At 38.3% G+C, this 14,818-nt stretch overlaps 1 protein-coding gene across 1 annotated transcript in view; it reads right to left on the bottom strand.

Moving 5' to 3' along the window:
* Positions 1–4,234: 4,234 nt before the first annotated feature.
* Positions 4,235–14,818, bottom strand: part of LOC140150526 (tectonin beta-propeller repeat-containing protein 1-like) — a 50,682-nt gene continuing 40,098 nt past the window's right edge. Inside the window, exons 15-23 of the mRNA XM_072172557.1 lie at positions 14,120–14,222; positions 13,398–13,494; positions 12,589–12,668; positions 9,275–9,337; positions 8,670–8,844; positions 7,667–7,895; positions 6,852–6,958; positions 5,110–5,217; positions 4,235–4,493 (exon numbers count right to left, since the gene is read on the bottom strand). Of these exons, the coding sequence (XP_072028658.1) occupies positions 4,332–4,493; positions 5,110–5,217; positions 6,852–6,958; positions 7,667–7,895; positions 8,670–8,844; positions 9,275–9,337; positions 12,589–12,668; positions 13,398–13,494; positions 14,120–14,222 (1,124 nt within the window). The 3' untranslated portion in view covers positions 4,235–4,331. The remainder of the gene's footprint in view (positions 4,494–5,109; positions 5,218–6,851; positions 6,959–7,666; positions 7,896–8,669; positions 8,845–9,274; positions 9,338–12,588; positions 12,669–13,397; positions 13,495–14,119; positions 14,223–14,818) is intronic.

The raw sequence follows: 14,818 nt of genomic DNA, 5'->3' as shown, positions 1-14,818 counted from the left end.
TTAGTTTATTATTGCACTTAATTAGAAGCTTAATATGTTTAAAATAAATAAAAAGTTATTAGTAAAACTTGTACTTAAATGGATAAAATTTATATTATACAAAAGCATGAAGTTAATATTACATAACACTATGTATATACTAAGGCATCAAAAAAATCCCTGTTCTATTGGTGGATTTGTTTAACCCCATGAGAACTACCTGCCTATTGGTCAAAAATAAGTTTTCATTATCAATTGGACCAATCAACAACATTGTTAGAATAATTTCACCATGCAAAAGAATTGGGATGAATTATTTGCAAATCTCCATTCTGATTGGTGATTAAAATGAAGATATCATGTAATTGACCAATCAGAGGTGATGTTAGAATCAACCCACTTCGGTCAAAACAGCTGATTTTATACTATGATCAGCTTGTAGTAGGCGAGAATTATTCGGATTTTGTTACTGCGCGCGTCAATAAAGTCCTGGGTATAGTCCCAACTTACGCCTGTGTATATCACAAAAGCTCGCGCCAGTCAAGCAATACGCCAAGTGCGGTTCGCTTAGGTGGTGCGCCAAGCTATTATATATCAATCCAAGATGTTATAAGTCTCACCTATTAGGAGCTGATCAGAGTACAATTGCATATAGCTAAATAAAAAAAATCTCGGTTAGTCTTTTTTGGCACCTAATAAAAATTCTTTATAAGATATGTATGATATTGAGCATAGTATAAGCTATAATAAATGTTACCAAAAAGTTTTCCTTGTAAAACCTCAAATAAAGTTTAACTTACTGTAAAACAGGTTGTGTCAGAAGGATCAAAATTTAAATTTAACCCATCAAAATTTAATAAAACATCTGCTTTTTCCATCTGCAACATTGGATCCTTTTGAAATTACCACAATGCGCATATTTAATACCTAATAATATTAGGTCCATGTTATGCGCATGTTGAATATCACTGATGTGGCAGTCTCCCCCACAATCACTAGAAAACCAACGAGTACCAATCATTTGGATATCATACATTATGGACCACAATGGCCTCATCCCAATGGCATAGTTCAATAACCTCAATTAAACAATCATAGTGCAAAATTTGACCTCAAGTTGCAGAGTATGAGTTTTTTGTACCCAAATTGTCAAAGTTCATTCAATGAATGTACAAATGTATTGGGGTTAAAGAACTGTGCCCTGATAGATGAACATGTTGTGGATCCTAGTCATACTACAGTATTTGTTCCATTTAAAACCACCCAGGGCGCTTAACAAAATCATTTTGGATGAGGGCTTATTTTTTACATTGTTTAGGCCAACAAGATGTAAAAAAGGCCCAAAATATTCATCCATCTGCATCATCAGTGTGTCATATGTTCAGACCATGATTCAGATTTGCATGGGCAGTTAATAAACTAAAGTCACTGGGTGGGCGCTTATAGGGGCATGGGACAAATACGGTACCTGAATCTTCTGCATTATTATTATGCAAGCATATACACTAAATAAATATTACATTATAAATATATATTTGTGCATCATACAGGTAAAATAGTGTGAATGTTAAAAATATATTTGGTAAACACGGTTCTCTGAATCCGATTCAGAAATTGCACTCACTTGTGTACGTTTCAGCAAGTGATTGCAACGCAGAAAGGCGAATCTTTGCCGAGTTACAAAGTTACCACGATAGAATTGCTTTATTCTGGATTCTGCTTGCTGTAATTGCAACTGGCAGTAGATGATAGATGCATTTCCAGCGCTGATCTTAGAGTTGCCAGTTGGTTATTCGTCTGGGGATTTTCTTGATCCCTGTTTCAGAAACTCATCAGAAATGTATGATAATTGATACTGTCCTTTGCGTCTATTCACAGCGGTGTCCCTCTTTCTTATTTCTATAGCCTCCTTTTTATCCAGCGTTTGAATCTGTAAGATCAGTGCTGGAAATCCACCTAGCGTCGGTAAGTAGCAGTCAAAAAAAAAAAAAGTAGCAGTCACCCAAAAAAAAGTAACCAGACTTTCTTACCATGACCCACCTATCCTGAAAATCTGAAGTCAATCCGCCCATCCATGTCCGAGATATTGCCTCCGTACGGAAGCACGGACTTTGCAAAAACAGTATGCCTCGCGGTGGAGGCATAAAAATATGTGGAGTGTGAATACATGTATAATGGAAGACAGAGATGAAAAGACTAGTCTGCGTCTGACGTCATCTGTCAATCAAATTCGAGCACGGTTTGTTTACAAGTGTCGTGATGATATGAATTGCAGAACGCGGCGGTAAAACCGGGCGCCTTATTGTTAATTTTGCATCTTCAAACATGCAAACCATCTCAAAAATTAGGTCTTTATAGTAGGAAACTTTCTTTCCCAAAGGCACCATGTCAACAATGCCTAGAAAAGTTGCTTTTTGCCTTGTAAAAGTACGTAATTTTTCGCCATTTTCTGCTATTCCTTTTCTCCAGTCGGCACCAGATAAATCAACCTTCCTTTTACATGTTATTAACCAATCAAGGATCCTAGGGAATTTGATTGACAGTGATGTCGGATGCAAACTAGTCTTTTTATCTCTGTTGTCAATTATAAATTGTACTGTGCGTTTGTGTCTTGCAGGATCGATTCATTTTTGGAAGGTGGGTGCATTGTTGATATAATTTTCCAACATATTTAGTATTTTGTTTAGTAAACAGCACAATTCTTTGTTGTGTATGAATTAGGTTGGTAAATGCAGATCCCTTGTTGCTCTAGAGATTGGACAAAGTAATGCACTTGTGCTTGATGCGTCCAAGGCACTCCCCCTGCAGGGCTTGTGCATTGTGCATATCAACATCTCAGGGCCCGGGGGAGGGGTACTCACGAACAATCGCTATACGTTAAACGCCATACGGGCTCAGGTCGCATGCCCTGTTGAGTCTAATTTCTCTTGCAACAAGTGATAAGCATATTTTTACTAATAAATATATCAAAGTGAATCGTAATTGAGTATCAGAGATACCAGTCAGTGTTTTAAAAAAATCCTGAAATGGAAAAATTTCCTGAAAAATGTACTTTGCCTATACATTTGTACAGAATCATCCGAGTAAAATTTCCTGAAATTAGGAAATTTCTTAAAGACTGGCAACACTGGAGTATAAAGGTATCAGTGAATACAGTCCCTCCTGTGGTATAAAATTAGTATTTAATCATGAAATGATTTCTACAAAAAATAGGAAGACCATCAGAAATACAAATTAAGCAATATTCGTTGAAAAAGTTATCTATAATTCTTATACAATATACCTGTATAATCAGAGAAAGACTATGGAATGGAATGGACTGAAAATGAAGATTGGTCCAACCAAAGTGCATAGAAGTTTTGTGTGTGATACATTAAAGAAAACTTTAGTTTATTGCTATACATAAGGTTCTAAACCCAGTGGGAGCTACCGGCTAAATGATCAGCATCTAAGAACTACTTTGATTGGTTACAAAGAGCTGTGAATCATGTATTGAGCCAATCAGAGACATGGTAAGAATAGCCAGTAGGGCTGAAGGAGATTAAGCTTCCGAAAAACTAAGGGATCTAAAAGCTCTATTTTGATTGGTTACTCAGATGATTCTATCATGTAGTTAACCAATCATGGACACTGTACAAAAGGATGTAGTGCCCATGGGGATTAGGCACCTATAAGAACTATTTTGATTGGTTACAAAGAGCTGTGAATCATATATTGAGCTAATCTGAGATATGCTAAGAATAGTCAGTAGGGCTGAAGAATATTAAGCTTAAAAGTGCTAAGAGATCTATTTTGATTGGTTGATCAGATGATTCTACCATGCAAGTAACCAATCGCAGGCACTGTAATAAAGGCAATAGTGTCCACTGGGTTAGGAATGAGGCTTAAAATCTCAGGAAGTAGTTTCTTCCAATTATATCAAAAGTTGGACACATAAAATATAACACATTAATATAAGTTATTGCAATAAGTTTTGAGACATCAGTTTTCGATGTTGATAAAAGTTTGATTACAAAATTTCAGAACTCTTGACAAGAATACAGATTTAATTCTCTAAATACACCTAAAATGTCTCAGGAATCCACCTAGATGTCTTGGGAATACACCCAAATGTTTTGGGAATACACCCAAATGTGTCAGGAATCCACCCAGATGTCTTGCGAATACACCCAAATGTTTTGGGAATACACCCAAATGTCTCTGAAATCCACCCAGATGTCTTGAGAATACACCCAAATGTTTTGGGAATCCACCCAAATGTCTCTAAAATCCACCCAGATGTCTTGAGAATACACCCAAATGTTTTGGGAATACACAATAATTCCAATGATACCTTTATCATATGCGTCATGTCAACATAAAGCATTCCCTTGTGAGTTGCTGGTATTGTCTTCATGTCTATTGACATAGAATGTGCTGCCTTGAATGGTTGCCATGGCACCGTCCTCCATCTTGGGTACCTGGGCATTCTCATCCTTGGTACAGCTCCTGACACTCAGGTGAATGATTCCACCCTGTGTGGGGAAAAAAACCCAAGTTAATTTAATATGGTATCATCGCAATATAAATAACACCATCGTTGTTTTTGTTCGCCTATCCTCCTCCTCCTCACTATCATCACTAGCCTTATTATTATTATCGTTGTCATCACTGTACCATTTTCGTTGTCATTATCATCATCAGTCATTGAAACATCATAATCATCAGCCTAATCATCACTTTCACTGTCATCATCATAGTCATCATGACCATCAGCCTTAGCATCATCATCATCATCAACATTGTCATCATCACCATCATCGTCATTATCATCCACTATGATTGCCATCATCATCATCATCCATTATCATTGCCATCATCATCACCTTCATCATCATCATCACCATCATCATCATCATCACCATCCATTACCATCATCATCATCATCATCACTGTAATCATCATCATCAACACTTCCTCTAATGTAGACACAACTTGCAAGTTTAACTTGAACCCACAACTGTGTAGAACATTCCCCCAGATTTTTGGCCATCAAAGAAATTACACTTATTTAGTTTGTCCCTCGTTCAACAGCAACGCTGACCCACTGATGGTCCCAATCTCAGTAGTAAAAATGCAATATATACTTACCCCAGCACCTTTGTCCCATGCTGTTCCTGATGGATTCTTAGATGTAATCCCTTCACGTCTGCATATAACACCTTTAGCACCGTCAACATGCTCAGCTAATATCCACACCTATAATAAGAAATCAAGTAATGAAGATAAGTCATTTATCCTGGATGGGTTATTCAAATGGAGTCACCCAATCAGTGTTGTCTGCTCCAAAATGGGTTATTCCAGTTGAAATCCATACACCCCCTATGGAAGACATGACCTTAATCTCCCACACAGGGAGTGTGAATTTCAAATGGAGTCACCTATTCAGTGTCGTCTGCTACAAAATGGGCTATTCCAGTTGCAATTCATACACCCCCCTTTGGAAGACATGACCTAATCTCCTACACAGGGAGTGTGAATTTCAAATGGGATTACCTGAATGGGTGACTCCATGTATAACAAAACAGACACAGAAACAGACAAACAAACTGTAATAATTCGAATGATAACATAATTCCTGTACATACCTGACTCTGTGGTCCGACAGACACTCTCCTGACTTTAGGACTGACATGAATCCATAAGAATGATAACATAACTCCTGTACATACCTGACTCTGTGGTCCGACAGACACTCTCCTGACTTTGGGACTAAGATGAATCCATAAGAATGATAACATAACTCCTGTACATACCTGACTCTGTGGTCCGACAGACACTCTCCTGACTTTGGGACTGACATGAATCCATAAGAATGATAACATAACTCCTGTACATACCTGACTCTGTGGTCCGACAGACACTCTCCTGACTTTGGGACTGACATGAATCCATAAGAATGATAACATAACTCCTGTACATACCTGACTCTGTGGTCCGATAGACACTCTCCTGACTTTAGGACTGACATGAATCCATAAGAATGATAACATAACTCCTGTACATACCTGACTCTGTGGTCCGACAGACACTCTCCTGACTTTGGGACTGACATGAATCCATAAGAATGATAACATAACTCCTGTACATACCTGACTCTGTGGTCCGACAGACACTCTCCTGACTTTGGGACTGACATGAATCCATAAGAATGATAACATAAATCCTGTACATACCTGACTCTGTGGTCCGACAGACACTCTCCTGACTTTGGGACTGACATGAATCCATAAGAATGATAACATAACTCCTGTACATACCTGACTCTGTGGTCCGACAGACACTCTCCTGACTTTGGGACTGACATGAATCCATAAGAATGATAACATAAATCCTGTACATACCTGACTCTGTGGTCCGACAGACACTCTCCTGACTTTGGGACTGACATGAATCCATAAGAATGATAACATATATCCTGTACATACCTGACTCTGTGGTCCGACAGACACTCTCCTGACTTTAGGACTGACATGAATCCATAAGAATGATAACATAACTCCTGTACATACCTGACTCTGTGGTCCCACTTTAGGACTGACATGAATCCATAAGAATGATAACATATATCCTGTACATACCTGACTCTGTGGTCCGATAGACACTCTCCTGACTTTAGGACTGACATGAATCCATAAGAATGATAACATAACTCCTGTACATACCTGACTCTGTGGTCCGACAGACACTCTCCTGACTTTGGGACTGACATGAATCCATAAGAATGATAACATAAATCCTGTACATACCTGACTCTGTGGTCCGAAAGACACTCTCCTGACTTTAGGACTGACATGAATCCATAAGAATGATAACATATATCCTGTACATACCTGACTCTGTGGTCCGACAGACACTCTCCTGACTTTAGGACTGACATGAATCCATTTAGTTCCTTCTGGAAAAGTTGAGGTGATGTTTTCTCGCATCCAAAGATTTACTGTTGAAGAAAATTAACCAAAAAATATCATAGTTTGTAAAACACCTGCAACAAACAGTAGTACAGGCCACAGCAGCTGAATGTAATATCCCATCATGCATCAAGATTAGTTAACTCTAACGGCCCAGTTGCTTTTTGGTGAGAGGGAAGGAAAGAAGGAAGAAAGAAAGAAGAAGAGAAATAGTCAAAGAAATGCACTTTTCATAACCATCTCTAAAGTTAGGTCTTGGTAAATAGGAAACTTGCTTTCTTTCTTGAAGGCAGCATGTCAACAATGCCTAGAAGAAAAGTTGCTTTTTGCCTTGTAAAAATACCGAAATTTTTCGCCATTTTCTGTGATTCCTTTCCTCCAATCGGCACCAGATGAATCAACCTTACTTTCATGAGCTATTAACCAATCAGGGGTCATAGGGAGTTTGATTGACAGCGACGTTAGATGCAAACTAGCTGTTTTAATTAGGTCTTAAGATTAAATTTCATTTAACCCCATGAGAACTACCTGCCGATTGGCCAAAAAGAAGTTTTCATTATCAATTGGACCAATCAGCAACATTGTTAGAATAATTTCACCACACAAAAAAAATGGGGTGAATTATTTGCAAAGCTCCATTCTGATTGGTGATTTAAATGAAGATATCAAGTAACTGACCAATCAGAGGCAATGTTAGATCGGCAGGTAGTACTCAGGGGGTTAAAAAGCACACTTACACAATGCATCTATGACCCATACACTATTCTTCCCCGCTGATATCTGCTTGAGAGGCGCAATGGGTGGTGGCGCTATATGAAACCACGTATCGCCAGTCGGGTTGCACGATGACACGCCGTTACGATAGAACGCTGATCCATCCTTGGCTATTGCCCAGACACGGTAATTACCTCCTACTGAGAGAGAGATAAACGGCTGATCGGTAGGGACGTGAATCCATGATGTACCCTGGAGGAAATGGTACAATTTAATACTCTGCATGTTAGGCGTAGGCTTCAACATAAAAAGTCTAGAATTTAAAGTTTAGAGATATTTTTTCAAAATATTATGAGCTATCTCAAGAACAATAATGCATTTTTCATGCTGATTCCAAATATATGGTCAAAAAACAAACAAAAAAGTTATATGTGATGCAATTACTTTTAGAACCTACAGAAAGCGTTTCATTTGTAAACAAGTTTCTCTCGACCTCTAAAAAAAAAGCAATTTTCAAGGTGCATTTTTGTCTCTTATTCGCATCCATGCAGTACCGTTTCAGAAAGAAAAGGAAACAAAATGTATTTCCCAGTGCAATATGTACACTTTTAAATGAAAGTAAACAATTTTGGGTTACAAATGGATAGAAAAAGAAAAAAAAAATGTGACCTGCCTCACATACCTAACTCATCAAAGTAAAATACAATTCGATTGGAGCTAAATATCCATATATTGGTACTCCAGCCAATCATCAGAATCGTTCTTGATAACGCTGACATGTAGACTTTCATGCACATCAAATAAATTCCAATATTTGGGGGATGTAAATCAAATTTCATGATATAAAACCTACAAGCAATAAAATTTACATTTCAGTGAATTTACCATACTCTGAACATCACAAAATTCAATATAAGTTCAGATGAAATCTGCGAGGTGTCATGTTCGCTGGGCTCTAATATGGCTTACCAGCAAGGGATTAAATAAAAAAAAATTTAATTTAAAATTTAAAAAAAATATACCTACCTGCGGACTTTCTCTGGTGACTCCCATTCTAGTTACCACGTCCCCATTAGCACCTACGGCCCACAATGCAATGGGGCCATCCCATTTCTGATCTATGTCGACTTGTAGGGACAAGTCTATCAGAGGCAGATTGGGAACTTCTCTCCAAGGGCCCGTGGTAAGTAACTGACATTTTCTATAGTGAAAGAAGAATTTATAATTAATGCTCTGCATGCTATCCATAGGCTTCAACATAAAAAGTTTTGAGTTCTCAAACTAGAATTACGCAGTTCGAAATTAAGATGGCCTCCACACAAAGGTGTGTAAATAATAAAGGTTTGTTAATAAAAATAATATGCAAATAAGCTCATTAATATTCATAAATATGCAAATAACATGCCACAAAACTATACAGCACATTAGGCTACTATATACTATCACAATACCAAGTTAGAATTTGATATGTTATTGCGTTTAAGCTGCAGAGTGGATTAATGAAAATGTAGGCAATATAAATATAGTCATAAAAATTAACAATCCTGAAATTTAAACAAATTTGAAACTTGTTGTCTGCAGTCGACCCCCGCATGGAGAGAGTTAATTATATGCATAAGGTGCTAGCTTACCTGACCCATCTTCTCCTTCTCACATAGTCATTCCATCTCTTGTCCTTATGAAAGGCTTGGTTACTGTAATCAAAAACAAATGCAGTTGATCAGTTGGCTATTACATTGCCCATCTGTGAAGTGTGCGAGGTTAAAGAAGTTGTACCCACAGAATTAAAACCAGAGAACCAGGACTCGACCGCCATCTTGATACAGGCATGGAGCAAAAATTGGGGGTATTCGGTTTCTCTCGGAATGTACTAGAGGCATTTGTTGTCATGCAAGCGCGACATGGATAATGGGCGCATTTAAGAGACGCACCTGATGGGACCTGCACGCGAGTATCAAGACGCTTCAGATGAGACGCAGAATTGTTTTTCGTTCGTCTCCGCACACCGTCGACAAGGACCCGAATACCCCCAATTTTCTCCCCATAGCTGTAGGCGCGATTGTATATGGCAGTATAGGGAGTCCTGGTTCTCCTTCTCTAATTCTGTGGTTGTACCAGATACTGTAAAAGTGGAAATTTTCACATGTGTATTTTTTTGTGCTTTGCCAATTTGGAACTGTTTCACTTATTTTTAAATTCATGATTCTAAGTTGCCATACACTGAACTATACACAAAAGGAATATATTAACACATTGTTATTTTCACGGTACCAGCTTGGAACGTGAACAGTGCAAAAATAATGTAGCGCGAAAATGTCCACTGATAATACGGGAGGGGGGTGATAAATAGATTCAGGCCACAAATTTCAGAAAACTGGTTTTACAGAAGAGGGTACTTTTCCAAAATCCCCTCTAAAATCTACATTTTCAGGTTTTTTGTGCAAAATTTGCACATATTACCAATACTTGTCATATTTAATTGAATTTTGAACCAAAAATAATTTCAAATCCAGAAAACGATACATTTTTTGGTATTGTTTATCAAATTTGGTATATATTCTGAGTTAGTTTTCAGAATCCAGATTATTTACTGATGCAGAAGATTTGCTTTGCATAAACACAGCAAAAAAAATTCTGACTGACTGATGGAATTAAGCCCAGTAACATCGCTTGACCCAGTGGCGTAACTGGGGGGCAACGTGTCCGGGGGGGGGGGGGGAATTGACCGTCAGGCTTCGATTCTGCACCCCTACAAGTGATGAAAGTCAAAATATCAATTGAAATCTGATATACAACTTCTAGTAACTAAAATTAATTAGTGGTAGGCCTTTTGTCCAAAATTTCACGCGCAGTTGTTTCAAGAATTGTCCGCATCTAAGATATTCTTGGGAGGAGGGGTGCCAATTTTGTTTCTTGCCCCGGGCGCTACCAACCCTAGTTACACCACTGGCTTGACCCCACCCTTTCCAAGCCCGAAAACAGGACAAATAAATGTGACAAAGGACCTTTATAGCAAGACCTGCCGTTGCCTAATTATGTGAATGTCATACCATAAAACTTGGTGCAGAAACTCTCATCGCTTGCTTGCCCCAATTTAGAGCCAATTTTAGCATGGAAGTATTCTTCATGGAATGTGGCCAACAGAGATAACATATATTAAAGTTCTTTTTATTATAATTAGAGAGGGCGGCCTATCTGCTGTGCCCTAGCAGGACATCAGTCAATATGAGATATTAAATATTAAATGCGAGGATCCAGAGGATTCATGCCTGAGAAAATATATAATAATTAAAGAAATAAAGTTCTGTTAAGAAAGTTAGTTGAAATGTTTATTATAATTATTGTATGTGCTGTGCCACAATGTTGTGCAGTGCTGTGCTGTGGCACAATCAATGCCATATATGGCACAATCAATGCCGTATGTCAATGCCATATATGGCAACCCAGGTAGTCAATGACAACATCACCATCAATGCCATCACCAAGATACAAAAAGAGTTCCTCCTTATGCAATTCCCAAGTAAATGATGAGGACAGAAATCTTATTAGTTAGTGCACTTCAACCGCCATATATGGCACAATCAATGCCATATATGGCACAATTAATGCCATATATGGCACAATCAATGCCATATATGGTACAATCAATGCCATATATGGAACCCCAAAGTAAATTATGATGACAGAAGTCGGTTAAATTTAGTGCACTTCAACCTCCATATGTGGCACAATCAATGACATATATGGCACAATCAATGCCATATATGATACAATCAATGCCATATATGGTACAATCAATGCCATATATGAAGCCCCAATAGTAAATGATGACGACAGAAGTCAGTTAACATTAGTGCACTTCAACCACCATGTTATACAACCAATTTACTTTTTTGGTGGATGCATCCTCCTCTTTTCCTCCACATACATAAGTGATGATGCTACAACTAGAGGTATCTCTAACAAGTGGAACCTAAAAAAAGAAACAAGCCATTTCTGAATCAGAAATGTTTCACTGCGTTCAGCTTATTTATTCCTAGGATCCTTCAGTTTTGGGACACGTTAAAGAGCATTAGGCCTCAAGCATTGCCCTAAATAGGGATTATAATATTAACATAAGGTCCCCATCCCCAAACCAAAAAGATTTGTCTCATAGAAAAAGCAAAAAAAAAAAAAAAAAAAAAATGTAGTAGTCAATTTTTTAAATGAACCGTCTTTTTATTGCATCTTTGTGGCCACTTTCTTTTTTTCCCAATACCCCTCCCATCCCCCAAAATGAAAGAAGAACAAAATGTGTTAAAATGTGAAATTTAAAAGCTATGTGCATGGTCTCCTGAGACCAACCTCAATAATTATTGACCTTTTCCAACAGCGCACTGGATATTGTGGAGCTTATGAGCTCCTCAATTTGAAAGACAACTTTAAAAGAAAAGTTCGGAAAGCCAGGTACAGTGAGCGGTATATCATTCAGTAACCTAGGGGGTCAAAATGGAGGTCAACAAATGTCATGAATCACGATACCATCAGTCTTTAGATTTTTACACTAAATTGTATTATTATAACAAGGCAAAAATAAAAATTAGTTAGTGCCATACACAAAATTGGGTTAATTATATTAATTATAAAGCACAGTAAAACAATCATCTAAAACAATCTGATCTATACATTTATTACAAGGCTATTTACCAGCAGCTTTCTTTCTACATGTTGTAAGCGTGTATATAGCCTGGTACAGCATAAACACATTAGTACGGTTCTGATTGGCTAATTGAATCACATCACAAAATATCAACACCTCATTCGCTGAACAAGCTGCCATATAGCATCATGTGACTAAGGCATAAACTGGTTATTTCTACACAGTATAATCAAACGAGCACAAAAGGACCTTGCCAAGAACTATAATTTGCTAGTGAATATCATGACATATTTCTGACATACTTACTTCTTATGGTCCTTGGCATACTGCCAGCCATCTTTATCTGTACTGCCATGTACAGTGAAATCTATACGCCAATCAGTTACCTGCAGGATGGAAATTAATTAATTATTTTAAAACACATTTCTTAACTAGAATAGAACAACAAACACTGAATGCAAACGTTATATCTAACATAACGATATATCTGTCCATAACCCCTCAACAGAGGACCCGTTTTAAACATGTTTTTATGCTATTTGAGATCTCCTGGTAAGGTCAGTTCAACCAAGGACGTCCTTGGTTAGGTGTGCGTCCTCGTTTGTGTAGGGTGTGTTCTGGTACGGGTCCTCATTTGCCGGCCTTTACACACGCACACAAACACAATGCAAGCACACCTGACTAATACCCCACACCTGCATGCACCACTATACCCCCCAAAAAAAACCAACACACAGACTTACCCATTGCCATTGAGTTGAGGGTGGGGTAACACCACACCCCACAAACACCCACTCCTACCCACCCCAACACACAGACATACCCATTGCCATTGAGTTGAGGGTGGGGTAACACCACACCCCATAAACACCCACCCCTACCAAACCAACACACAAACATACCCATTGCCATTGAGTTGAGGGTGGGGTAACACCACACCCCACAAACACCCACCCCTACCCACACCAACACACAGACATACCCATTGCCATCGAGCTGAGGGTGGGGTAACACCACACCCCACAAACACCCACCCATACCCAAACCAACACACAGACATACCCATTACCATTGACCCCACAAACACCCCCACCCACCCCAACACACATACATACCCATTGCCAATGAGTTGAGGGTGGGTTAACACTTTCCTTGCTTTGTTCTTGTTTGCCGTTCTCATCTGTCCATGTGTAGTGATCAATGGGAAAACGCCTAGGAATATAATATGAGACAGAATAAGGAATCTTCACACTATTCTTGCCACAAATGATGGCAATCTCAGGTTTTAAAGTAGTACCTGCCACTGTCTTTCTCCTTCAAGCTGGTAGCAGAGGCATACCTACCAGGGGGCAGGGGAAAGTTGACCCCCCTGGCTTGAAAAACCAGGACAAAATTTACCAAAAGTTGTAATTTGCAGCAAAAGCCCATATGTTGCTATTATTTCCAAGAAAAAGTAGGAGAATAATTGACAAAAGGTCCACTTTTTTTAAGTCCAAAAGAGGGCAATTTTAGTAGTGTTTACGTCTACTAAAAATCATCTGTGGCTCCAAAGGACAAGTTATTCTTCTGGTTCAAGACTTGCCTACCACTGAAACCACCAATAGGGATCTATCTTTGGTTTTCATAGATGTATATATTCCAGCTGTCAGTCTGGGGATGATTCATATCATACCCCTCCAAGGGACAAGTTATTTTCCTGGTTCTTACCTATCACTGAATCCACCAATGGGATTCTATCTTTGGTTTTCATAGATGTATATATTCCAGCTGTCAGTCTGGGGATGATTCATATCATACCCCTCCAAGGGACAAGTTATTTTCCTGGTTTGCAACTTACCTATCACTGAATCCACCAATAGGATTCCATCTTTGGTTCTCATAGATGTAGATATTACGGCTGTCTGTCTGAGGATAGATGCCTGTTGTACTGCTATAAATTCCTGTGTAAAAATCATGAGCAAAGTCGGTCATTCCCTATCAATTTGTCCTGATATGGCACAACAGCTTAACTCAAAATTTTGACTTCTTAAGTTAAATTAATTTCTGGGTAAATTGATGCATTCAAAGGGTCTATAATACTGTGATGTCTACCGAATGTATGTCCAACAGTAAATGAAGTGAAAAATTTCAAGTGAACAAATATGGAAAGCATACTGGTTGACAAATTGACCATTTAAAACTCTTAACTACCTTGAAATCACCGGCACTAGCTTTGAAGTTCAGCGTGTGCTGTGTTGGCTTAGTGTGGTTTCTTGCATATATATATGCGGCACGTTGATCGCACATTTTAAAGTATGTATATGCACCAAGTAATGCTAAGCTAATGCAGAACATGCTGAACTTCAAAGTTAATGCGGGTGACTTGAGGTAGATATATATTATATATCTACCTCAAGTCACCCGCATATCTACCTCAAGTCACCCGCATTAACTTTGAAGTTCATATATAAACTATAGCTAGTAATCTATTAGATTTAACTTTTAACAGAACACCTCCATATCCTCCTGGACATTTAGCTACTACTGCCATGTGATG

This window comes from Amphiura filiformis, chromosome 4 (genome assembly GCF_039555335.1).
Source record: "Amphiura filiformis chromosome 4, Afil_fr2py, whole genome shotgun sequence".
Lineage (NCBI taxonomy): Eukaryota > Metazoa > Echinodermata > Ophiuroidea > Amphilepidida > Amphiuridae > Amphiura > Amphiura filiformis.
Note: the sequence above shows the minus strand (reverse complement) of the source record. Positions and strands in the feature narration are given on the sequence as shown.